This window comes from Lactuca serriola, chromosome 5 (genome assembly GCF_051521515.1).
Source record: "Lactuca serriola cultivar US96UC23 chromosome 5, Lser_US96UC23_V15, whole genome shotgun sequence".
In the NCBI taxonomy this organism is placed as follows: Eukaryota; Viridiplantae; Streptophyta; class Magnoliopsida; order Asterales; family Asteraceae; genus Lactuca; species Lactuca serriola.
Genome location: NC_136412.1, coordinates 238,868,666 through 238,895,004, shown reverse-complemented (window position 1 = coordinate 238,895,004; position 26,339 = coordinate 238,868,666). Strand labels below are relative to the sequence as shown.

The 26,339-nt window shown below is 37.8% G+C and overlaps 3 protein-coding genes across 3 annotated transcripts; 1 reads left to right on the top strand and 2 right to left on the bottom strand.

The window, feature by feature from the left end:
- Nucleotides 1-633: 633 nt before the first annotated feature.
- On the bottom strand, nucleotides 634-4,067 carry LOC145050295 (uncharacterized). Its single transcript, XM_078998570.1, has 3 exons — nucleotides 3,895-4,067; nucleotides 1,985-3,014; nucleotides 634-1,830 (listed from the first exon to the last, which is right to left on the bottom strand). The coding sequence occupies exons 1-3, from the start codon at nucleotides 4,065-4,067 to the stop codon at nucleotides 634-636; spliced, it is 2,400 nt and encodes a 799-aa protein (XP_078854696.1).
- Nucleotides 4,068-4,174: 107 nt separating this feature from the next.
- LOC145050294 (uncharacterized) lies at nucleotides 4,175-4,573 on the bottom strand. Its single transcript, XM_078998569.1, has one exon. The coding sequence runs from the start codon at nucleotides 4,571-4,573 to the stop codon at nucleotides 4,175-4,177; it is 399 nt and encodes a 132-aa protein (XP_078854695.1).
- An 18,539-nt stretch (nucleotides 4,574-23,112) lies between these two features.
- LOC145053791 (rac-like GTP-binding protein ARAC7) lies at nucleotides 23,113-25,288 on the top strand. Its single transcript, XM_079001892.1, has 8 exons — nucleotides 23,113-23,379; nucleotides 23,715-23,802; nucleotides 23,904-24,013; nucleotides 24,174-24,237; nucleotides 24,343-24,407; nucleotides 24,575-24,640; nucleotides 24,840-24,943; nucleotides 25,082-25,288. Exons 1-8 carry the CDS (start codon nucleotides 23,281-23,283, stop codon nucleotides 25,110-25,112), a joined length of 627 nt encoding a protein of 208 aa, XP_078858018.1. The 5' UTR covers nucleotides 23,113-23,280; the 3' UTR covers nucleotides 25,113-25,288.
- The last annotated feature ends 1,051 nt before the right edge of the window (nucleotides 25,289-26,339 follow it).

The following is a 26,339-nucleotide window of genomic DNA, read 5'->3' as shown; positions in this document are numbered from 1 at the left end:
CCTTAGAAAAAATATTTCTTTAGGTTCCTAGCATTCCATGTTCTTGGAATGGGCCTTCCTTCCATCGTCTCTAACACGTATGCCCCGTTCCTGTTTGCCTCTGTGACCCTGTATGGGCCTTCCCACGTTGGGCCCAACTTTCCCTAGGGTTGTGCCCGACTGGCCTCATTTTTCCTCAAGACATACTCGCCCACTTTGAAGGCCTTATCCTTTACCCTTTGGTTGTAATACCTTTTTGTTGCATGTTTATACGCGGCTTGGCGTACTTCCGACTCTTCACGTTTCTCCTCTAGGATATCTAAGTTTATCCTTAGGTCTTGTGTGTTGCTTTCCTCATTTTGGTTGGCCACCCTTAGCGTATTCACTGCCACTTCCATGGGGAGCATGGCTTTAGTCCCATATGTCAAGCTGAAAGGGGTTTCCTTTGTGCTTTTTCGTGGTGTAGTCTTGTATGACCATAGCACCATTGGTATCTCCTCTGCCCAATTCCCTTTTGCTTTGCCCAACCTCTTTTTGATCCCATTGACAATGGTTCGGTTGGACACCTCCGTTTGACCGTTCGCTTGAGGGTGTGCCACTGATGTGAAGCGTTGGCTTATCCCTTTGGCAGTGCACCATTCTCTGAATGGGTTCTCAGTGAATTGAAAACCATTGCCTCCCAGATATGCATGCCAGTGGCTCAGCTTCAATCCACTTTCTGAAGTAATCCACGGCTACCACCATATACTTCATCTTCCCTGGTACTTCTCGGAATGGACCCACTATGTCTATGCCCCACTGGTAGAAAGGCCATGGGCTGGATATGTTGCTTAGCGGCGCCAGGGGTTTCGCCTGGACTGGGGCGTAAGACTGACACTCCCAACATTTCTTGGTTACTTCTACCGCGTCTTGATGTATCATCAGCCGGTATACCCCCATTCGTAGCACATTTCCTGTCAAAGCCCTCGCCCCTTCGTGTGCGCCTACCTGCCCTGAGTGTGCTTCCTGCAATATCTCTCTCCCCCTGGCTTGATCTACACATTTTAGCCATGGAGACGTGAATCCCTTCTTGTATAATGCCCCGTTCACCATTGCGTATGAGGGTGCCTTTATACGTATTTTTCTGGCCTCGTCATGGTCATCCGGCAACACTCCTCTCTGGAGGTATTCCCGGAACGGTGTCATCCATGTGGGTCCAGCGGGGGTCAAGGTGTTCACCTGCTGTTCATCGATGCTTCTCTCCCGGAGCACCTCCACTAGAACTTTCTTTGACAGGTGGTCAAAACAAGTGGACGCTAGCTTGCTTAAAGCGTTTGCCCTCTTATTCTCACTTCTGGGTATCTGCTTGATTGTAAATTGGCCGAATGATCCTACCAGTTGCTTTACCATCTTTACATACTTTCCCATTCTTTGGTCTCTTACCTCGAAACTCCCATTGACTTGGTTCACTGCTAACCTTGAGTCGGTTAGTGCTGTTACAGCTTTCGCACCCATCTGTTTGGCGAGTCGCAACCCTGCAAGCAGCGCCTCGTTGTTCGATGTATGGAAGTCGAAACAGAGGGTGTAGGTTACCTCTTCTCCTTCTGGGCTGGTCAGGATCAGCCCCGCCTCTGAGCCTTTCCTGCTGGACGCCCCGTCCGTGTACAGGGTCCATGAACCGTCGCCGGTAGGGGCCTCTTCAACTACCCACACTTTTTCTTTCGCCGGGTTCCCTCCGTCAGGAATTTCTAGTAAGAAATCAGCCAGCGCCTGCCCTTTGATACTCTTTCTTGGGCGGTAGTTTATATCGTGCTCTCCCAGTTCAATTGCCCACTTGGCCAGCCGACCCGACGTCTCCGGCTTAAGCAAGATCTGTTTAATGGGGGTAGCTTGTGAGTACCTCGATTTGATGTGCCTGGAAGTCTCGCCTTAATCGTCTCGCCGCGTAGATGAGTGCCAGCACCAATCTTTCCAACGTGGGATAGTTGAGTTCCGGTCCCTGCAGCGCTCTGCTAACAAAGTATACCGGTCTCTGCTCCCCTTCCTTTTCCACAACCAATACTGATGATATCGCTTCGCCTGATGTTGAAAGATACACTTGTAATGTTTCTCCAGGGATGGGGGTTGCCAGAGTCGGTAGCTTGTGCAGTGCTTCCTTGATTCTCTGGAGCGCCTTCTCGACTTCATCCGTCCATTGGAAATTGTTTTTCTCGATGCATCCCTTTAAGGTGTGGAACAGTGGCATAGCCTTGTCGGCAGATTTCGAGATGAACCTGCTTATAGCTGTGAGGTTCCCATTCAGACCTTGTGCATCTCTAAGAGAGTTTGGGGTTGGCGTCTCAATGAACTCGTCGACCTTGGTCGGGCTAGGCTGGACGCCTTGTCTAGTAACATAGTAGCCCAATAATTGCCCCTCTTCTACTCCAAACATGCATTTGGCTGGATTTAGTTTCATCTTGGCCACCTCTAATGTCTTGAAAGTCTCTTCGATGTCTTGCAGCATCTTCTCTTCATTTGGACTCTTAGTCGCCATATCATCTACATATACCTCAATATTCCTTCCAATTTGCTTGGCGAATATCGAGTCAACTAGTCGCTGGTATGTCGCCCCTGCATTCTTTAACCCGAAAGGCATCTTGGTGTAGCAGAACGTGCCATGGTCTGTATAGAAGGCTGTTTTCTCTTCGTCTTCTTTGCTCATCAATATCTGGTGATACCTTTTATATGCATCCAAGAAGCATTTGAGCTTAAATCCTTGGAGCAACTCTACCTTCTGATCGATTTCCGGGAGTGGGTAGCAATCCATAGGGCATGCCTTGTTTAGATCAGAAAAGTCGATGCACATGCGCCACGACCCATCCTGCTTGCGGACCATAACTGGGTTTTCAATCCACGTTGGGAACATCGCCTCCCTTACTATTCCGGCCTCTGTCAGCTTAGACACTTCTGCATTGATCGCCCTGTTACGATCTCCTCCTTGTACCCGCTTCTTCTGCTTAACCTCTTTTACTCCCGGTTTGATCAATAGCTTATGTTCAATGACCCCATTTCTACCCCTACCATATCCGTGGGGGTCCAAGCAAATACATGTTTGTAGCGTTTGAGCAGATCGACCAGTGCTCTTCTTGTGTGGCTTGGGAGGTCGCTTCCAACATTGACCGGCTGGTCGGGGTATCCCTCATTGATTACCTCCTTCCTCTTTGCAGGATTGCCCCTGGGCCTCTTGGGCCCTTTGGTTATTTCTGCTGGCTTCATAACTGTATAGCATCGCAATTCTCTGGGCGGGGTGGCCAAAATCGTGGCTTCGCCTTTTGGTGTGTCGAATTTCATGATCCCATGCATGGTTGAAGGTACAACCCCTAGCTTCAAGAGGGCAGTCCTTCCTAAGATAATGTTGTGCTCCGCCGAGTGTCGAATGACCACAAAGTCTATCAGGGCAGTCTTCTTCCGCTGTTTGTCGTGGCTAGTGATTGTTAATGGGAGGTGGATCGTGCCCAACGGCCACAGGCTGTGGCCGGTGAATCCCACCAGCCTACCCGTCGTAGGTCGCAAATTATCTTTCCAGCGATCCGGGAGGAGCCGGAAACAATGCTCATAGATGATGTCTGCTGAACTCCTGGTGTCGACATAGACCCTATGGATGGTCACGTCTTTGATGGATGCATGTATTATCAGAGGGTTGTTACCTTTCCAGCCGTCCGGCCGGGGATCCTGTATGGAAAACGTGAGCGCGCGTGCTGACGGTTTTACAATGACTTGCTCGCCTCGCTGTTCCTCCCTGCTTCTTTTGGTGCGTATCATGAATATTTCCTTGGGCTGAACTCCTTCGCAGGGTGGACCCTTGGCGTTCTCAGCATCGAATTTGGCGCGTAGGCTTCACGCCACCTCCACCAGGTCTCCCTTAAGTTGTTTCTCCTCCATCTCCTTCTTTAGTACCGAACAGCTAGCTGTATCATGCATTTTGCTTTTGTGGTACTCACAGTACCGACTCTTAGGCGACTTGGTTGGATGCTGTTTCTCAGACACTGCATATACTTCTGGGCGGCGACCCCGTCTGTCGTCTTTAATAAATGGTCGGAAACGTGGTGGTGGTCTTCTTGCTTGGCCATAGTGTCTTCCTCCCCCCCCCCCCCCCCCGGAAATCCGTGTGGGTCGGGTGGTGACGTCTAGTCGCCATAGCATTCAAGTAGGCCTGCTTGGCTGCTTCACCATCTTCCTACCGTAGGTATCGCTCCACTCTTTCTTTCAACTCAGCTCGTGTTAGAGGCTTATTTCCCATGAGTTTTTGCGAGAGGGGCCCAGGCAGGAGTCCCCATGTGAAAGCACCAGCAATGAGCCCTTCGTCATGCCCCGGTACATCCAACGTAGCGTTTATGAACCTTGTAAAGTATTCTCGAACAGTCTCCCCCTCCCGTTGTTTACAGCCTATAATTGAGTGAGAATCGCCTTTGTATTTACGTAGCTGCATGAAGTTGGTGAGGAAAAGGTACTTGAGATGAGCGAAGTTTAAAATGCTGCCCGGTTGTAGCATTTTGAACCATGTGCCGGCGTTGCCATCGAGCATCGCCGGGAAATATGTGCACCAAAACTTCTCGTTAAGCTTTAGCGACGTCATCGTCTATTCATATGTGTCAATGTGGCTATCTGGGTTGGTAGTCCCATTGTACGTTTTAAGCGTCGGGAGCTTTGCAGTGTTTGGTATTTTGTAATCGAACAACTCTTTAACAAACGGAGATGTTACGCTCCAGGAAAAACCATCCTGGTTTGGAGCAGTCAATGTCCCTTGCTGGTATTGAGAACTCATTCCATGTTGTAGGGGCGTAAGGTAGCCTGAACTTGGTCCATAAAAGGGGTATGGCTGGAATGGTAGCTGGAGGGGATAGCTAGTGGAGAAAGGGTGCATGGATGTAACAGGGTTGATCATTATCGGCTGTTGTAGGTTGTTGTTTGAGGGAATAGTCGGTCAAGTCCATGCACCAACCGTCGGGTAGACGGGTGGTGAATGGTTCATCATGGTTTGCGCCAATGGTGGTAGTAGCGTTGTGGAACTCTGTCCACCAGTCGTCTGGAACGATGTAGGTGTTACGAATGACAGTGAAAGGTTGAGAATATGGCTCGACGGGGGTGCAGTTGAGTGAACTGTTCATGCCTGTTGTAGCGGCGGCGCAAAGAACGGCGGCATCTGAAGCTGTGTAGGCGAAAGTAGCCCCACCGAAGTTGTTCCTTGCTGAGAAAACAACGGTTGCGAAATGTTTCCGGCGGCTGTTGTAGAACTTCCTTCGCCCAAAACTGGCATGTTGGTCGTTGTAGGCGGTGGCGTTTCGTCCAACGTCGTCATGGGACGTATGGGACTAATTGGTCGTCCCTCACTACCGTTGGACGCCATTGATGCTTGCTTTCGTGCTTTTGTTTGTGTTCTTCGTCTCACAAACGGATGGCGCCAAATGATGGAACCTTGTCCTGGATGAGATCTTGCTTCTGACTCTGGGATGAGATCTCCTCGGTTGCGTGGTTATAACTGCAAGATCACAAAGAACAAGGGCCGTCAGCCGCTTCCCGAGAGGGGTTCCCGGGAGAACGCTTCGACGGTCAAGTTAGGATGACTTTAGGGTTTGTGTCTGTTCTCTCAGGATTGGTTAGAGAGCTTACCTCGCTGATCTTGTGTGCACATCCTTTTATACCTAGCGCTCCTGCCTGGTCCGTACCAGACAGGATCACTTTTGGAGGAGACAAGGTCAGAGGCGCTGATTGGAGGGTCGTGCGCCCTCAACCGCTAGAGCGCTCTCATTGGCTCCGACGGTAATGCTCTAATCCTGCCCTTTGTCTCCTGACCGTATCTTTTGTCTCAGAGCAAGGAGCGTTACTTGGTGGGCGCGAGCCTTCCGCCTGTCCGTTCCGCTCCCGGGGGCGCCAGCGGGCGCTGAGCCTGGCTGGTGTGCCCGGCTCTAGGGCTTGGACGCGGTTCTGCTGTGCTGCCCTAGGCACACCAACACTCGGCGAGTCGGATGAGGATTCAGTCGATGTTCATTTAGAAGGAAAACTCGTCGAGTCATCGCCTAACTCGACGAGTAGAGACGGGTTTGAGGTCTAATGGAAGGATAGGGACTCGGCGAGTTGGCGAGCTAACTCGGTGAGTCAGGTCAACTAGAAGTTGACTTTGACTTGGTCAGGGGGTAAAATGGTCATTTTACCCTAAGAGTAGATGTCAGTTTCTGACTAAGTGTTTTGTGGGAATTTTAGTCGTAGGATTTCCGGAGCAACAGCAGCAGCAGTCAGAGGATTCCCGCACAGTTCAGCAGCTACTACGAGGTGAGTTACCTTCCAGTAGCGGTGGGTCTACGGCCACAATGCCGACCCACCAGTAGGGATCGTATGCTAGATATTTGTCTTTATGATATTCATCTGTGTTGTTACTCCCTGATATGTTATAGGCTAGCGTGATATGGTATATGATAGTGATAGAGTTCGGTTGTTAGGACCGAAGGGTAGGTTAGGCACCCCATATATGCCTAACAGTATGTTATGACATGTTTAGCTGCAACATGATATGTTACATGAGATAGAGGTAGTAGGAGGGGGAAGAGTCCCCGAGATTTGGTTGTTAGGACCGAAGGGTAGGTCGGACACCCCAAATATGTCTAACAATAGATTATGCTATGATATATGTGATAGTAGTAGCAGGGGTGAAATAGTCCTCGAGGTTCGGTTGTTAGGACCGAAGGGTAGTCAGCACCCCAGAATGGTTCGACATGGGTAGCTCAGCGCCCCAGAATGGCTTGACACGGGTAGGACGGCACCCCAGAATGACCGCATGGGTAGGTCGGCACCCCAGAATGGCCGTACGGGTAGGTCAGCACCCCAGAAATACCTGGCAGTATGTATGTGATATGATTGTATGGTATGTGGTACGATGGGGGAACTCACTAAGCTTCGTGCTTACAGTTTTCAGTTTTGGTTTCAGGTACCTCTTCAGCGAAGGGGAAGGAGCTGGCGCGGTAGCGGCACATCATACACACACATTGGTTTTCCGCATTATGAGATGTTATGCGATTGTACTCTGACACTATTATTATTTTCATGTTTTGGGTTTTCAGACACGAGATATGTTTTATGAAATGATATGATCGGATGATGTTTTACTACAAATGTTTTACACACTACTTAATTTAAATGAAATTTTTGGGCGTGAAAATTGGGTCGTTACAATCTGTGATTATCCTATAAATAGGGTAGATACCTAAGTGAGTTGTAACTTTCAGGCACTTTATGCATTTTTTCGGATTAATTGAGTTGGATTAAGATCATATTTAGATCTCGGTGTTCAAACTTACTTTGATTTACATTACGATTGATTGAATCTTATTTCAAACATGCCTTCAATATGAATAATCATATGCATATGCAAAAGAACATGTATATGCATATCCATAAATATATGCATATGCATAAGAATAAACATATATATATATATATATATATATATATATATATATATATATATATATATATAAAGTCGTGAGGGCAGCAGATCCCATAAGAACTCTGCAGTTAAACGTGCCCGGGCAAGAGCAAGCTGGGAAGGAGAACTAAGCAGTCCTTATAAAGGGTGTGGATACCTTCCCTATCACAACGCCTTTTAAAATGGCGAGGGCAACAGATCCCATAAGAACTCTGTATTTAAGCGTCCTTGGGCGGGAGTAGTACTGGGATGGGTGACCCCCTGGGAAGTCCTCATTCCGAGTAGCCTAAAGCGGACAATATTGTGATATATGCCAGAGGGGGATGTTACAAATGATATCAGAGTTGGGGCACGGGTCGATGTGTTCGATGGGGATGTCGAACCCTATAATGGGGGAGTGAAGGTGGGTTGCACCTGATCCCACATTGGCTTGGAAGGAGAACAAAACTTTTCCTTTCAAAGGGGTGTAGATACCTTCCTTGTCACACCGCGTTTTAAAGTCGTGAGGGCAGCAGATCCCAAAAGAACTCTGCAGTTAAGCGTGCCCGGGCAAGAGTAATCTAGGGATAGGTGACTCCTTGGGAAGTTTTTGTACTGGGAGTCCAAAGTGGACAATATTTTGATACGTGCCAAAGGGGGATGTTACAAATGGTATCAGAGCTATGGCACGGGTCGTTGTGTTCGACAGGGACGTCGAACCCTATAATGGGGGGTGAAGGTGGGTTAGACCTGTTCCACATCGGTTGGGAAGGAGAACTAAGCATTCTTTATAAAGGGTGCGGATACCTTCCCTATCACAACGCGTTTTAAATTCGTGAGGGCAACAGATCCCATAAGAACTCTGCAGTTAAGCGTGCTCGGGCGGGAGTAGTAGCGGGATGGGTGACCCCCTGGGAAGTCCTCGCGTCAAGTGGCCCAAAGTACACAATATTGTGCTACGTGACAGAATGGGATGTTACATGCGAAATAGAGCGAGACCTAAACTTCTAAAATCATTTAGTCCTCGCAATATGTAACTTAACATATTCGTTTAATAGTTAGTAAAAGACAACCAGATCTCCTAAAAGCACAAAGCAAGCAACATTCGAGCATTGAGTAAACATAACCAAGCATATCTTATTCAGGCTATCCCTGACTAATCTGTACTAGAATACAAATTATTTAGTCCTCGCAATATGTAACTTAACATATTCGTTTAATAGTTAGTAAAAGACAACTAGAACTCCTAAAAGCACAAAGCAAGCAACATTCGAGCATTGAGTAAACATAACCAAGCATATCTTATTCAGGCTATCCCTGACTAATCTGTACTAGCATATAGTTCATAAAGCTTATACACATATAACAGGCACATAAGGCATCCTTCCTAGATCCTTAGTCCTAATTTAGCATGCAGTTCTCATAAAGCTGATACACATATCATAACATAAACTTGTATGGGTAATTTGGGAGTACTTACTTAAGCTCGGCTGATTGCATGCACCACACCCATTTCCCTTTTCAAAGTTCTTTTATAAAAATAATTTTCTTTAAAAAAAAATTATACCATTTCCTTAGTTTGAGTTCAGACACACTCGAGAGTGTGCCTGAATCCCTCAAACCAAGGCTCTGATACCAGCTTGTAACATCCCAAAAATACGGTCCAAAACTTTCGTTTTAAAATCATTACTAAAGGAAAAATGAATACTAATCATTGTATAAAAACCAAAAGTCTTGTAACTCAAAATAACATAATATCTGTCAATGTATCAAAATCATATCAAATATCAGAGTGACTCATCCCATGCTAAAACTGTGGTGTGTGCCAGGCAGTTATCCGGAGCTCTTCCCTTTGCTAGTTTAAGTACTTGAAACCAAAATTAAAACCTGTAAGCACAAAGCTTAGTGAGTCTCCCAAACTACCACATACCATACACATAATCACATAATAACATACAATGAGCCTTGCCCACTACATCGGGCCCCGCCCGACATCGGATCGAAGTCCGGTGTACATATAACATAGTAGCAGGCATATAACACATAAACATATAACATAAAAATATAAATATCTTCGAGCTTACGCCGACATAGGACTGAGCCCGGAACACAAAACACATAACATATAAGCTAAACCTTCCTCGGGCTTACCATGGCATTGCACCGAAGTCCATAACACATAAGAAAACACATGCAAGAATCACGGAGACATCAAGCATACAAAAATTCATCGGGCTAACCCTAGCATAAGCTATCATACATAAATGGGACGACCTTGGTGCCTTAGACCCATTCCTACTGGAAGAGGAATCACCTCGCAAATTTCACTATTGAAATTTCGAGTGAGGAATCTCCGACGGCTGCTCCCACGACTCCTCGACTATTATTTCCAAAATAACACTTAGTCAAAATCTGATAATTCTCCTTAGGGTAAAATGACCATTTTACCCCGGGTCAAAGTCAACGCTTTGGTCAAAGTCAACCTTCGGGTTGACCTCTCGTCGAGTTGCCCCATCAACTCGTCGAGTCCTTGAACCTGAAATCGCGACCTAACTCGTCGAGTTCCCAGGCTACTCCTCGTCGCGATCTACCGAATCAACTCGTCGAGTCCCTTAACTGACTCCTCGAGTTCTAACTTAAGCTAAAAGAGGACAAACCAACTCAACTCGTCGTGTCCTTCAATGGACTCGCCGAGTTCCTCTGTTTGATTCAGCCATCTGAATGGATTAAGCTCTTACCCTTCAGATCCAAACTCCATACTGTTGGGTTATGAGCATTCTAACACTACTAAGTGTACGTGCAACCCTAAATACCTTGGATATATGTTTTCTCTATTATACATACAAATATGAATATCCAAGATATTATCCTAACTAGCATACCAAAACATTGATACTAGGGTAACAAAACAGATATAATACATACCTTGTTCTTGTTGCTTGACTCCGTGAAGCTTGAGTGCCTAGTGCCCCAAGCGTGACACCTCAAATGGTTCACACAACACCATGAACACTTGGACTAACCTTGAGAATAAGGATACTTTGGTTCTCTCTAGTGAAATTGGCCTTGCCCTTTTGTGTACACACACTACTTCACATTTCACCAACCAAGGACATCTTTATATAGTGTGGAGATTAGGGTTAAACCCTAATACCCATGACCTTTCATTTAATATGATCCATGGGTTAAACACTCCATGGACTATCCATGAAAGCTTATCCCAACCTAAATGAACTTGGCCCATCACACACATATATCTAAGAGTTCATATTTAATTAGTTCCTTTTGATCACTTAATTAATTACAAATTAATTCTTGATCAATACTAATAAATGATATGATTATATATTAATATATTAGAACTTATAATATATTAATATCAATCACTAGTATCCTTTTTCCTCATCTTGTCAATCCAATTATCTCGATGTCATGCAACCCAAATGGACCATGCCGGGTCGGGTCAAGTATTACCAATTATAGTTATGGACTTAGACATTAATCCAACACATACTTCATATACACACTGGGAATACACTTTTAAGGGTAAAGCTTCCAACTTTACCCGCAATTTGTCCTTCTTAAAAGATTTTAGCTAAAACCCTAACTCTCTAGGATACAAATCTTGGTCCACTAGCTATAATACTCTAAACCAAAGCACATTATACTAGATCTAGGCCGTGGACATCAGTTGGGCACGTAAAGTTCCTATCTTTCCTTCCAAGCATGGCCTTTTAGGGACATACTAACATTTTTAAGCTTGCATGGGCCTTCCATGGTCATAAAGTTTGCACCTTTATTCCATGGAACCCCTTCTAGATCCCAGATCTGAAATGTAAGTTACTTGGGACGTCCAAATCCCTAGGACCAAGGTTCTTGGACCAAAACCCTCATAAAATGGAAGTAGGTAGTGAAGGGTTTTGAGCATTCTAACACTCCTATGGTTTACATGCAACCTTATAAACCTTAGATCTATGTTTTCCCTCTTATACATACAAATATTCAATATTCCAAGGTTTCATCCTAAATAGCATAATATGAAGCAACTATACTACAAAATCCTAGTTAGATGACATACCTTTTAATGTAGATTGAAGTCTTGAACTTTAAGAGCTTAGCTCCAATAGTGTGGAAGCCTCAAGTGGAATCACACTAGAAATTGGCTCACTCTTGTTTACTCACACACTAGTACCATTTCATGTGACAAAGACCTCTTTATATAGTATGGAGGATTAGGGTTTCATTCATGTAACCCAAATACCCATGACCTTTCATTTCCATAGGATCTATGGGTTAAAACTCCATGGACTATCCATGCAAGATTAGCCCAACCTAAATGATCGTGGCCCATGCTATATATATAAGATTCCATATTTAATTAGTTCCTTTTTGATCACTAAATTAATTCTTGATCAATACTAATTAAATAATATGATTCCATATTAATATATTAGAACTTATAATATATTAATATAAATCATAAACATACTATTCTCAAAAGACTATCCATATAAATTGTTCCGGTGAAGTGCAACCTAAATGGACCATGCCAAATCGGGTCAAGTACATACCAATTTTAGTTATGGACTTAGACACTAATCCAACAGTCTCCCACTTGGATAAGTCTAAAACTATTATTACGTATGACTTCAAAACCCGACTAGCAATCGTAGCTCTTAAAGCCGCTGTCGAACTCTGATCTAGTTAATGACTTGTCCATTAGATAAGGGATCATATATTCCTCCATTCTAGATATCATATGGACTGAGACATGGGTTATAATCATTCACTCTGTCCATTTGTTGTTTCCCGATTTCCGATTTATGACGACTGACTAATTGAACAAATCAAATCAGCCCAGGCATGGCCAAGCACTTCGGGGTGTCATCAATAAATCATCGAGGGGCCCACATATATCGCTTTTATCCCTTTAAGGGTAAAAGGAATGGATAAAATTCGACTCATATAGTTATTTTGGAAGTCAAAACATGCAAAGTGAAACACAAGAATAATCGAATCCAATATGGTCTCAGAACTCATGAATATAAATAGAACACCTTTTATTTATCACCATATTGATTACACATTATTCATTGCATACTGTTTCAAATTATCAACTTTATACTTGAATTAAAACAATAGTTTTCCCATGCTCCAAGCATGTACACTATGTTTTCTAAACACTAGTCATGCCATACACCAAGTACACATACTATGTTTGTCAATGATCTTTACTTTGTGGAATAGATCGATTGAACATAATTGCAATGATTTTCATTTCACAATCCCAAATCCTTACCGCAAATGCAACAATTCCAAATTCCTGCCATTTACTGAAATCTGTTAGATTTTAAACTTATATGCACTGATCCTCTAGTAATGATTATGCACAAAGTCACAAAAAATTGTCAATAGTCATTACATAGTATTCCAATGGAGATCATTCCATGGAAACGAAGTCTCAAATTAAAAGTATATTGCTTTGAACATCCTTCTTGCATTAAGTTTCCTAATCTTACACAGATTTAATGAATAACTTCCACCTATGGGAATATTTCCATATTCTCATTTTGACTATCACTTCTGACCAAGAGTTGCCTCTTTTCAGAATATGTCAATATGGTCCTCTCCAAAAATTTACACCATACTTCCAACTGTCCCTGAGCAACCAATCTTTGGTAAACCTTAGATTGTCCTCGACAATTGCTTAATCAAATTAGTCATATCTAGTTGTAGTACTTTTTCCCTCTTAATGCTCTAGGAATTTGGAAAAATTTAGAACAGATGAATATTATAGCACATGCAATCGACCATATATCCAAAGCATATGAGACACGATTCATGATTTCTCACATAAAGACATGATACTAGACCAGTCTTTTGCTATAATATTTCTATTTCTATTTGCCATGTTCTCATAATTCAGATTATGAAAAGGGATGCCGTAATCATAATCGAATTTTAAACTGCAAATAATGTTCCCATATATAGAATTTCCTTATGTTGAACCATTCCAACATAACATTCATATATATACTTGACTAAATTTGATTAAAATCTCACGATCTAAGCTTTTAGAATTGAAATGAAGTATAATTTCCTCTTCCTTAATTATAGCAAAATAACTTTTTCCCATTTGAAACTTTTGTTTTCTATAATTAACATTGCTAACTTGCAACACTTATTATAATTATCATGCTCCCACTAACATGATGATTATTAGCATAACACTTATGCTCCCACTAGCTTTGACATGTACTCAGAAATCAGCTGGACTTCTAGAAATCAATACTTTATTGACTTTCTTACCAAAGTTCAAATTTTATCAAAGTCTTACACCTTTCCTTAGATAGCACACATGTGTGTCTAAACAATTTCAGAACTATGAAAAGGGTCGCCATAATCATAGTCTCAATTGTTTAGACCTTTTCCATTCCTCACAAGTCCATGTTAGTGTGCCGGTTAACCACACACGCTCCACTAACGACTTTGAGAATGCAAATATCACAATTGTTATCTACTTAAAACCTCTTAGTGAAAGCGTTTGCTCATCATCATTTTCATGAATCGGAGAGAAACCTTATGACACTTAGATTTCTATGGTGTATATGTTCCTATCCATGTAAATTTGTCAAACCATAATCACAAGACAAGGTTAGTGACAAATCCTAACTCATATGGATTGAACTTGTGTAGTCTTAACTTCTTGCTATCTGGCAGCACAAGGGCTTGCCATTGCTTCCAAGTTGTTATGCAACCAATTGAGGACTCTCAGAACTCATATGCAAGTCAACTTTAACTGGAATGGCACAGAAATCAGAATATGTCAACACGATAGGTTATAAACCTCAAGTCGTGTGCTAGTGATAAACTACGTGTTTTATTCTTGATTAGACTCTTTCAAGATCTTTTAGACTCCCACTGTCCTCTTGACATATAAGACTCTCTTTCCAAGACCCATTCCTTGACAAACAAATATTCAAGAGATAGTGTGGATTCTTATAAAGACAAACACTTCACACAATTGGCCTAAGTTGGTCTCTGCTTTATACAAAACATCACAACTTACCAATTTCAAATGTACAAGAATAGGACACATTTTACTCTTACATTTGATAAGTGTTAATAAACCTTCTAAAAGATGTGTCACTCAAATTACATTCTTGGAGTATGACTCTAAGACTTGTTTTGGAACGAAGTATGTATCACCTTCTTGATTTAACCACTTCAATAATTCATGACTCCTCTTCTTAGCCATAAGAATATACTAAGATGTCCTTAGAGGATGAATTGTGATATGGTCTCACAATCATTAAGATGATCATAAAACATGATATTAAAGCACTCTCCCATCTTTTCAGATTAGAGAAACTTTTATCTTTCTGCCAAATTTGATTCTTCTCATTCGTTCTGCCATACATTGAAACTTTTCCAATGCTTCAGAATTATACTAAAACTTGTAAGTATAACCATATTTACTAAACTTTAGTAAATCATGACGAATAGTCTTATCGATCTTTTGTGGTGGACTTGATCGGTGCACAAGAATGTGTACTCGATCCCTTAGTCCTTCACTTGACTCACATATACATGTGAACAAGGAATTAGTCTTAATTTTCCAAAGCTGAAAGCTCTCATTCATCATACTATACAAATTGCATGATTCTAAGTTTCGGTCCATTTGAAACTTAGGTGATGAGAATCTTTCCTTATTTGGTAAATTTAGACACTACCACAAATTAAAGAATCAAATTCACATTTCCATTATTGCTAGAAACATACAAACATCAATTTTCATAAATACCATTTCAAGGAGATATAAAATCAAACAAAATTTTATTTATTTATTAAAAACGCGGAAAAACTTTTTCCTTACAATGAAACTTTAAATGAAAACTATGTTATTACATATTTCCTAGCAATCTATCATAACTCCTAAGTAGTAGCTCAAGAATCCGATCTTCGAACCATGCGATTGAAATCCATCTTTGCGATTAGATTCAACATACTCTTCCTTTAAGTTTCCTTCTCTTTGCTTGATCCTGCCAAACATCAAAATGTAACCGCATCACATTTTGTATTAAGAATCATCAATTAGGAACTCAACAGAGTTAGATAGTGGACTTACCTGAAGCAGAGTCAAACTTTTTGATTCTTCCTTCTCTCAGATCCTTCAGGTAGTTAGGGCAACTTCGCTTCCAATGTCCCTTCTCTTGATATTAAAGACATATAGACTTATCCTTTTTCTTTACCTTCTGGTCAATCGGGTTGACCAAGGTCGATCCCTTCCCATAGGGAAGAATAAGCTTTTTTGGACTTCCAATGTTACCATTGTAAATGTCTATGGAAGTTTGAGAAATAGACCTTCCACCAATATTTGCTTGACCATTGCGCCAAATCATTGTTGATTCAGCAGCAACAAGAAAATAAGAAAGATCTGTTAGGGTCATGTCGTGATCTGTCACATAGTAATCTTTAACAAACTCACTATATGAATCAGGAAGTGACTGAAGAACCCAGTCAATAGCCAACTTCCTTGGAACAACGACACCCAACATTCTCAACCTGTCAATGTGTGACTTCATTCCTAGAACATGAGTGCACATAGGTCTTCCATCTATATGTTTCATTGCAAGCAGGGCTTGAGTGATCTTGAACTTTTCAAGTCTTCGAGCTTGTGGGTCAGGGAGAATAATTGGAGGATGTGGAGGAAGAGAAGTATGATTTCCATGAGATTTGGGAAGATCATAGTTGTCTGAACCAGACATGTACAATGGGAGAAAATCAAGTTAGTTGATTTAAGTCCTTAATAGAACACCCAATATGAAATATTAAGGCTAGGACCCAACACAATATTTTATAACTTGGAAGAGGGATACCGCAATCCAAACTATAAAATATTTGAAGGTAGGCGAATGACGATTCACCAATTTCCATCATGAAAAACGAAATAATTTATTAGGTTTTAATTGGATTTGAAATTCCTAGATCTTTTGAGATTCATTCAACTTTTCAATGGCATGTTTCAGTCTCGATTGTGCCCTCTCAAGTTTTGTGACTGGGATACCGAGGATCACAAAACAAGGTGTGAATAACCATGCAAATATACTTGGTACCCTTAATATTTATCACTTAATCGATGTGTCGGTTAACCACATGCGCTCCACCGATCCTATGATAAACATTAAGTTACCTTTTTCCTACCTTGTTAAATCCAGGTTAGTGTGTCGGTTAACCACACACGCTCTACTAATGATTTAAGCAAAGTGCAAAGTGTAATTTCATGGGTTATCACCAAATTCACATTTTCCTAAAGTAACTAAGATTGGGAATTTATAAAAGGTTTAGTTACTTTATATTTATCATTATACTTATAATAAAAGTTATAGTCCTTGTCCTACCTGTTCGGCTAACGACCCTCCACCAGTCAACGAAGCGGTGGGTGAGAGTGGACACCCATTAAGCTGCCATTTTATTGGCAACAACCTTATACCCCCCTTATAGATCGACTTCATGAATGAGGTCTACTAATGGTAAGACTGACTAGATCTTATATATATATATATATATATATATATATATATATATATATATATATATTATTAACTTATAATATTATTAAGTATAAGGGTTGAATTTTAACTTTTAAAACTCTAGGGTTTGGAATTAAAGTGTGTGTGAAACTCTACAAATTCCAAAACTTGAGGGCAAGTTTTGAACAATTCAAAAACTATTCAATTCCATAACTTATGAGTTTAAAGTAGTTTTAATAAAAAAACTCTTCAAGTTCCATAACTTGAGGACAAGTTATGGAAGACTTTAAAACATATAAAAATGAGACTCTTCTTTTTCATAACTTATGGAAATCTTATGAGTTTTAATAATCATAAATGTAACTTTTCATATAACTTGAGGACAAGTTACAAAAACACATATTATGAGCAACTTTTAGATCAATTTGGATTGAAAACATATTATCACATAACTTTTCTGTTAATCTAAATCAACTCATAAGAACAGTATAATTCAAATCAAACAATTTTCATGTAATTAGCCTAACCATTAAACTAATACAAAACATGAATCTATTGACAATTATCTATGAAATTGGATTAGCATGAACATTACCACATTAAAAACATGTTTACAAGTTCAAAAACAACTTACGGTAATGTTCCTAGTCCAATTCCAGCCAAAAAACTCGAAAATATGCAAACTGGGAGACCAACTCGTCGAGTTTTTGGCCAGAACTCGTCGAGTTTTCAGTCTGGACAGTTTCTTGGTTTTGAAAAATTAGTTGCATCAAGTATAATTGAAAACAAGCCAAGGCTCTGATACCACTGAAGGGTTTTGAGCATTCTAACACTCATATAGTGTACATGCAACCCTATAAACCTTGTATCTATCTTTTCTCTATTATACATGCAAATATTCAATATTCCAAGGTTTCATCCTAACTAGCATAATATGAAGCAACTATACTACAAAAGCCTAGTTAAATGACATACCTTTTAATGTAGCTTGAAATCTTGAACTTTAAGAGCTTAGCCCCAATAGTGTGGAAGCCTCAAGTGGAATCACAAATCACCAAAACCACCTTGGAAAACTTGAGAGAATAGTAAGCACACTAGAAATTGGCCCACTCTTGTTTACTCACACACTAGTACCATTTCATGTGCCAAAGACCTCTTTATATAATATGGAGGATTAGGGTTTCATTCATGTAACCCTAATACCCATGACCTTTCATTTCCATATGATCCATGGGTTAAAACTCCATGGACTATCCATGCAAGCTTAGTCCAACCTAAATGATCTTGGCCCATGCTATATATATATATATATATATATATATATATATATATATATATATATATATATATATATAAGAGTCCATATTTAATTAGTTCCTTTTTGATCACTAAATTAATTCTTGATCAATACTAATTAAATAATATGATTCCATATTAATATATTAGAACTTATAATATATTAATATAAATCATAAACATACTATTCTCAAAAGACTATCCATATAAATTGTTCCGGTGAAGTGCAACCCAAATAGACCATGCCAAATCGGGTCAAGTACATACCAATTTTAGTTATGGACTTAGACACTAATCCAACAAGTAGATCTAATGAATGAATGATCAAGTTAGAGACTTGATTATCAGAAAGTGATGAGGATGGAAAGAAATCCCTAGATCTACAATCTTCTCCTTGAACCTTTTAACTCCTTCTTCTTCTTCTTCTATCTTCAAGAACACACAAAATCAGTCAAGAATGGCTCAAACACTAAAAAAATACTCTAGGGTTTCGTGGATTAGGGTTTACGTCTTGGAGGCTGGAAATGAGGGAAAAAGGTGAGGATTAAGATGCTTAAATATGGTCCAAAACCCTGAAATTAGGGTTTCAATATGACAAACCTACTCGCCGAGTTGAGGGCTCTCGACTCGTTGAGTAGATCACTGAAAACCGCGTCTAAGACTCAATTCTACTCGACGAGTCTGGGGCTTCCAACTCTTCGAGTAGCTCTATAAAAATGAATAATTTATAAATAAAAGCATACCAGAAACCAGGCGTTACACACTCCCTAAATAGGAGTTCGTTATTGAACTTGACTATATATATATATATATATATATATATATATATATATATATATATATATATATATATATGACAAAATTGCGAAAATGGGCCCTATGGTATGCATTTTTCTGAGGTTTGGTCCAAACCTTGACTTATTTGGATTGATGGTCCTTTTGGCCTAGTTTCGATGCGTATTTGGTCCCCCGGTAAACTAAAAAGACTGTAATGCCCCTCATGTATTTATTTTTCATTTTTCTTTCATTTTTTAATTTAATATATATTTATCTATTTAAATAATTAAGAAATAAAGAGAGGGCCCACCTTCTCTCTCTCTCTCTCGTGAACACCAAATTGTGAAGATTAACACCTAGACGCATTCTTCCTACACCATCACCCATTCATGAAGACCAAATTGTGAAAATTAACTGCATGTACTCCACTTTTCTTAATGATTCAACATTGTGATTCTATTTTCTTGTTATGTTTTAAAGTATAACAGTACAACATGTCCAAATACTTCTTTCCAACATGAAGGAACCCAAATCGAACGAACCCCATTCATCACAAGATCCAAAAATACACCATCCACCACCACCATTACCCATCTCTGTCTCCATACACATAAAATCAGAAATCGAGATACCTCTTGATGAGTGTGTTTATATATTTGAAGAACATACCCTTTTAAAATCAAGATATGCTCTTGATGCCACTGATTGAATTATCGACTTTAGATGTTGAAGAATTATAGCTCCTGATTAACTTTCACCTGTTCCAACACCTGGAGGTAGTCCTCTCATCCGTTTCGAGACAAATTTCATCTGATTGAATTATTGACTTGAGGTTGATTGTTCTTCCCCTTTGGTTTAACAACATGGCAAGACTCCACAATTTTTTCTCACCGTATTTCCTCTTTTAAAACAAACCCTAAAATTAAACCCAAGTGGTATCATTTGTCAAACTCGTGTCCAAATCGTAATCGAAGCTCTGCTTGGAATGAGGGTATGAGTCCTAATCCAGTTGATTCATCTCATCGGAGGTGGGTTTGATTGAACTCACTGCTCTGATTCTTCTTTGTTGTTGTATGTGTTTGAGGACAAGAACGAGGGAGATGGCGGTGAAGATTGACGTCGTTGCTAAAAAGATAATGGCGTTGGAGATGGGTTTCAATGAGAATAGGGAGTGGCGGAGCAGGAGGACCACGATAGAGGTGGGGGCTAAGAGTTTCTTCTAGGTATTTTCTTTATATGGGTTGCCCCTAGTTGTTCTAATCTATAAGAATCAAATGAAAAAGCATACAGTATGGGCACAAATTTTCTCATTATGGCTGACGTGGCAAAGCCACAACTACGTTGTAATGGGGGGGGGGGGGGACACCGCACCCCAGCTCATTCCTTCTCGTTACGGGGGTACTCGTTGTCGTTACCATCGGGTGAAACACACAAAAATCCGACCGTTGTTTGCAATGGATCGTTGTTAAGCGATCAAAATGTTTGAATATATATATATATATATATATATATATATATATATATATATATATATATATATATATATATATTTTGAAATCTTTATAAATATATGTTTTTTAAATATAACAATAGCATTGTTGTTAAATTAGATATAATAATTCGTATGCTAAATTGATATAATATATTGATTATTTTGATTATATGATAATATATACATCGATTATAACTGCATAATCTCAATCGTTTGAATGACTTCCACCCGCGAGTTACTCATGAATAAAATTAAATATAATATATGGTTTAATGTTATTTATAGTTGTTGTTATTGTTAATTAATTTTTTAATATTTATTTGCTTAACATTTTAAAGGTAACAATATAATTATTTATATATAGTTATTTTTAACTGTTGTTATTAAAATTTATTTTAAGCTACTTATTTGAAAACTTTTAACGATTATAAAAATATTTTTAGAAAATATTTTAGTTAAATTGAGATTACAATTTAGTTTTTGCATTTAACACTACAATTTATCAGTTTTAACTATTCACAAAATATTCTTTGGGTTTTTTTAAGTGGAATGAAACTTATATTTAAGTTGACACTGTAATATTATATTTAAATTAAGAGTTTAAGTATTTTGTCCAAACTGTTCAAAAGTTGTAGCTTTCAACTGATAATGGTTTACATACAACAACATATTAAATCTATTAAATTAAGTATAATATGTTAAAAAGTTAAAGACATAACTATATAAATAGAAGTAAATATATTATTTTAATATTGAAATTTAGTTTATTTATGATTATACTTTTGGTTTGATATTTATTTAACCTTATTAACCAACTTAAAATCATTATTAGAAAGACTCAACAATTTATCACTTTTAACTATTTACAAAATATTATTTGGGTTGTTAAAGTTCAACTAAAATTTTTATTTAACTTGACCCTATAATATTATATTTAAGTTAATAATTTAAGAACTTTATACAAATTATTCAAAAGTTGTAGCTTTAAAATGATAATGGATTACATCCAACAATATATTAAAACTAATAAATTAAGTATTATATGTTAAAAGTTAAAAAAACATAACTTTATAAGTAAAAGTAAATATATTCTTTTAATATTGAAATTTAATTTATATATAATTACACTTTAGGTTTGATATTTATTTAATCTTATTAACCAACTTATAATTATTATTAGAAAAAAACTGAAAAGTCATGGGAGTTTCAAATGAATCTGATGAAAGGAAAAATGTTTCGTTTATAATATAGTAAGTATGATATATATATATATATATATATATATATATATATATATATATATATATATATATATATGAAAATTTTCAATAGAGAACCGTAATTATTGGTTCTCCAAGGAACCAAATATTATTTTCAAGTTCTAGAGCTTATTCTTTATCGAAAAAAAAAAACTAAAAATATCTAAATTTATAGTTTAACATTGTGAATGTTAAATATATTTTCGGATTCACCGTGTAAATTTAGATTCACATTGTGAATTTTCAAAGATTCACATTGTGAATTTGATGAAATTTTTTTTTATCGAATTTGATATCATTGGAAAAGGATAAAAAGTTATGAATTTTAGTATTTTTTTTTTTGATAAAAAACAAGTTCTTAGAGTAAAAAAAAGATTAGTTTTTTGGTTACTTAGCTATTGAACCTCACGATATATATATATATATATATATATATATATATATATATATATATATATATATATATATATATATATATATATATATATATATATATATATAAAAGAGTAGGATCAAATGAGAACACCAAAAAGGTTGAGAACGCGAGAACAAAGTATATTCTTTTGTGATTCCATGTATTCATTTGTGGATGAATGATAAATTTTTACGCCTTTAATTTCAATTGAAAAGAAAAAACATATTCATATTGATTGTAGATAAAAATTTATCATTTCACCACAAATGAATATACTCGTTTTCACGTTCTCAACATTTTAGGTGTTCTCATTTGATCTCTCTCTCTCTCTCTCTCTCTCTCTCTCTCTATATATATATATATATATATATATATATATATATATATATATATATATATATATATTACCGTTTTGGAAGAGGCCTCTTTCTCAAATTCAAATGAAAGGATCTTTTTTGGATTTCAAAACTTATTGAGGGAGGACTAAAAGTCAAAAGGTCACCCAACTTCAATGTTTCCTGAGTTCCTCATATTTGAATTTTGATGACACGTCTGAAAAGATATATATTGTTATATAATTTTTTTTTAGTTATAGAGATTAAAATATTGTTATGATCTAGTTTTTTATATATCATATTTTAAAAATATATATTCTTATATCATATATTTTTTTAGTTAAAGAGATTAATAAGAGACTAAATATACCAATAAAAGTTGATAAAAGTCTAATTATATTATACAAAATTGAACATTGAATCCTTATACTATTATCTAAATAACTTCAAAGGTCATCAAGTTTTATAGGCCAAATGGAGTTTTTAGGTGGAAAATGGATTGTTTTTGCGTAGTTTGAATTGTGTCGCTGTTTAAAACATATTAATTAAAAAATAACCTTTTTGGTATTAGCAGCATAACTTTGTCTTAAAATTCTAAACTTGGGCGGCATTTCTCAATCTGGACACATCTACAGAAGCTCTGTCTCTTTGTCTTGTCTTAAATATACCTTTTTTTCGCCATTGTCTTCCTCTTCCAAACATTGTTCTTCACTTCGCTTTTTCAACACATTTCGATTTCTGATCAACAATCACTCTGAATACAATCAGAAGCTTAGAATGAGTGCTTCAAAGTTCATAAAATGTGTTTGTGTTGGTGATGGAGCCGTTGGCAAGACTTGTATGCTCATTTGTTATACCAGTAACAAGTTCCCCACTGTCAGTCTCTCTCTCTCTCTCTCTCTCTCTCTCTCTCTCTGTGTATATATCTTGTGTATTTCTTGAAAGAATCAAGTGTAATGTATAAGTCAACAGAGCATGATTGGGATGGATTTGTTGATTCCAACACTAAAGAAAAGGATTTTAGCTCTTGATAATTTGTGGGTATCTCACGAAATGTAATTTAACTTAATCTTCTTGATGAATACATGTTGGGTTGTTCTAATTTTCGGGTTTCTTCCATTAAAGATTGTATGGTTTGTTCTAGTTTTCGGTTTTCTTCCATTAAAGATTGTATATTTGGGCACTGTATCTTAATATCTCTTAATTTGCAGGATTATATCCCAACAGTATTTGACAATTTCAGTGCCAATGTAGCTGTGGATGGAAGTATAGTGAACTTGGGACTTTGGGATACTGCTGGTATTCTATTAAATATCCAATTATCAGAGTCTTTATTGACACTTTGGAATCGTTAGGGTTTACTTTCTTGATTTCTGACCAAAAAAGTTTGAATCTTTTAGGTCAAGAAGATTATAGCAGATTAAGGCCACTAAGCTACAGAGGTTCAGACATTTTTGTATTAGCCTTCTCTTTAATGAGTAGAGCAAGTTACGAAAATGTCCTCAAGAAGGTACAGTCCGCTTTTAGATGTCTACCTTTGATCTTTCTGGTTTCAAATTATGTAAAAAAAAAAAATATCTTTTATTTTGTAAAAGAAGAAGATCCCATCATCAAGTTAGATACCCTTTTGATCTGTTGAATTTTTTTTAAAAGTTTGAATGTTGTTACAGTGGATGCCAGAGCTTCGAAGGTTTGCACCCGATGTTCCAGTTGTACTTGTGGGGACAAAATTAGGTATAATTTGCTTTCTTGTATCATACTTGTATTTTAGTTATAATCAAGATTTCTTGAAAACTAAGCATATAATCAAGAAACCTTCTCTTGTCTTTCTGCATGTAGATCTTCGTGATGACAAGGGATATTTAGCTGATCATAGTGGTTCTAATCCTATCACATATGCCCAGGTACTACTAAATCATCAATCTTCTAACTTTAACATTCAAACCCATTAACCCAATAAATTAACAAATTCAGAAATCCGTGTTTTAAGTCGCTTTAAATTTTGTTAGATTGTAACCAATACATTCATAGAAGTCAAAACCGAACTCTAATGACTTAATGATGTTTATAGGGAGAGGAACTGAGGAAACAAATTGGTGCAGTTGCTTATGTTGAATGCAGCTCCAAGACTCAACAGGTACTCCATATATTAAACTAAAAACCGACATATTTAACACTTTTTTTTTTGTGGTTATATCATATAATGATGTTTTTAAAAATATTTGAGAAAAAATTTGTATATAGTTAGAAAACAATCTGGAAAGTTATTTCCCTAACTTTGTCAGTTATGTCAAAAAATTATCTGGATTTAATCTTGTGTGTTTATGTCTAATCAGAATGTCAAAGCAGTGTTCGACACAGCAATCAAGGTCATTTTACAACCTCCGAGGAGGATGGAGGTGACAACGAGACACAAAAGGCGCAAAAGCTCTGGTTGCTTGTAAGTATTGTTATTTGTTTATTTGAAAATTAAGTGAACCCAAAGTTGAAGGTTGTAGGTTTCGAACCTGGGTCAACTAGGCCACCTTGAATTATGATTTTTTTTTTTTTTTTTTTAAATTTTGTGTGGTGATGGCAGGGGCATGGTGTGTGGAAGTTGTGCTGCTTAGAAAGGTTCATCTGTGGATGAATTCGACAAAGTTTTCGAAATTTTCTTATTCATTGTTAAGGATTTGGTTGTATGTGTTATTGTAAATTTTTGTTGTTTGGTGACCGGTGTTTTATTGGATGTGTTGCAAACTTGATTAATATTATCTTGAAGTTCAAATAGTTTAGTTTTATAGTATGTGATATGTTCTATTTTACTTTTAATTTTCTAAATTTATAAAACCAAAATAATCAAAATTGATTAATTTGTTATGCTAAAAAGAACACGTGTCCATTGAATCCTTTACATCATAATTATACTGGAAAAACATAAAAAGTTAATTAAAATGCAACAAAACATTGTACAGAAAAATAACAAAAGGGATTGTGCTTGATTTTTTTTTTAAAATTAATCCGCTGTGTATTAGGAAAAATTGTGTCAAATAACAAAATATTTGTTTATTTCTACGGCAAGTTGATGTTTTAGTCTTTTTAATCCACAATATAAGTAAGACAAAATTGCAAAAATTGTCCTTTGATATGCAAATTTTTGGGGTTTTAGACTTTTAGTCCAAACCCCGAGTTTTTTGGATTCATAGTCCTTTTGGAGTGGTTTGTATGTGAAAATAGTCCATCTGAAAATTGAAATGACTATAATATCCTTAGGGTATTTATTTTTTATTTATTCTTTCATTTTTTAATTTAATATTTATTTATTTATTTTAACAATTAAAAATAATAATAGAGGACCTCTCTCTCTCTCTCTCTCTCTCTCTCTCTCTCTCTCTCTCTCTCTCTCTCTCCCCCCCCCCCCCTACATAATAACTAAACTCATCGTCTTCTACATTGTAACTCATACATACACATATACGTACTTTGAAAATCGATTATGCAACAATTGGAAAAAACTAAACACCTCGACAAATCATTTTCGATTTTGTATATGGGCCAGACTAACACCAACCACATCAGTTGGACGTCCCTGACGCAATTGGGAAGGTAATCTTCCCTTCTTCTCATTCTCCTCACGGAAATGGCGAATCGGAAGGCAACAGTGCAGTGGACATACTGGAGACACCCAAGGAACTGATTATGTACATGGACGTACCTGGTTTATCTAAATTTGGCATCCAGGTAAATGATTAGTTGATGTAATTTGAAGAAAATTAGGGATTTAGAGAGATCGATCGAAGTTGTGTGATTGTTTGTTGTATGTGACAGTGGAGGATGAAAAATTACTAGAGGTGAAA

Coding starts and splice junctions, on each gene's coding strand:
- LOC145050295 (XM_078998570.1), bottom strand. CDS start 4,067: ATGGCCAAGCAAGAAGACCACCACCACGTTTCCGACCATTTATTAAAG. Junction 3,015..3,894: donor ATGATACAGCTAGCTGTTCG/GTACTAAAGAAG, acceptor CGGATATGGTAG/GGGTAGAAATGGGGTCATTG. Junction 1,831..1,984: donor AGGAAGGGGAGCAGAGACCG/GTATACTTTGTT, acceptor CCCATTAAACAG/ATCTTGCTTAAGCCGGAGAC.
- LOC145050294 (XM_078998569.1), bottom strand. CDS start 4,573: ATGACGTCGCTAAAGCTTAACGAGAAGTTTTGGTGCACATATTTCCCG.
- LOC145053791 (XM_079001892.1), top strand. CDS start 23,281: ATGAGTGCTTCAAAGTTCATAAAATGTGTTTGTGTTGGTGATGGAGCC. Junction 24,014..24,173: donor ACGAAAATGTCCTCAAGAAG/GTACAGTCCGCT, acceptor ATGTTGTTACAG/TGGATGCCAGAGCTTCGAAG. Junction 24,408..24,574: donor ATCCTATCACATATGCCCAG/GTACTACTAAAT, acceptor TGATGTTTATAG/GGAGAGGAACTGAGGAAACA.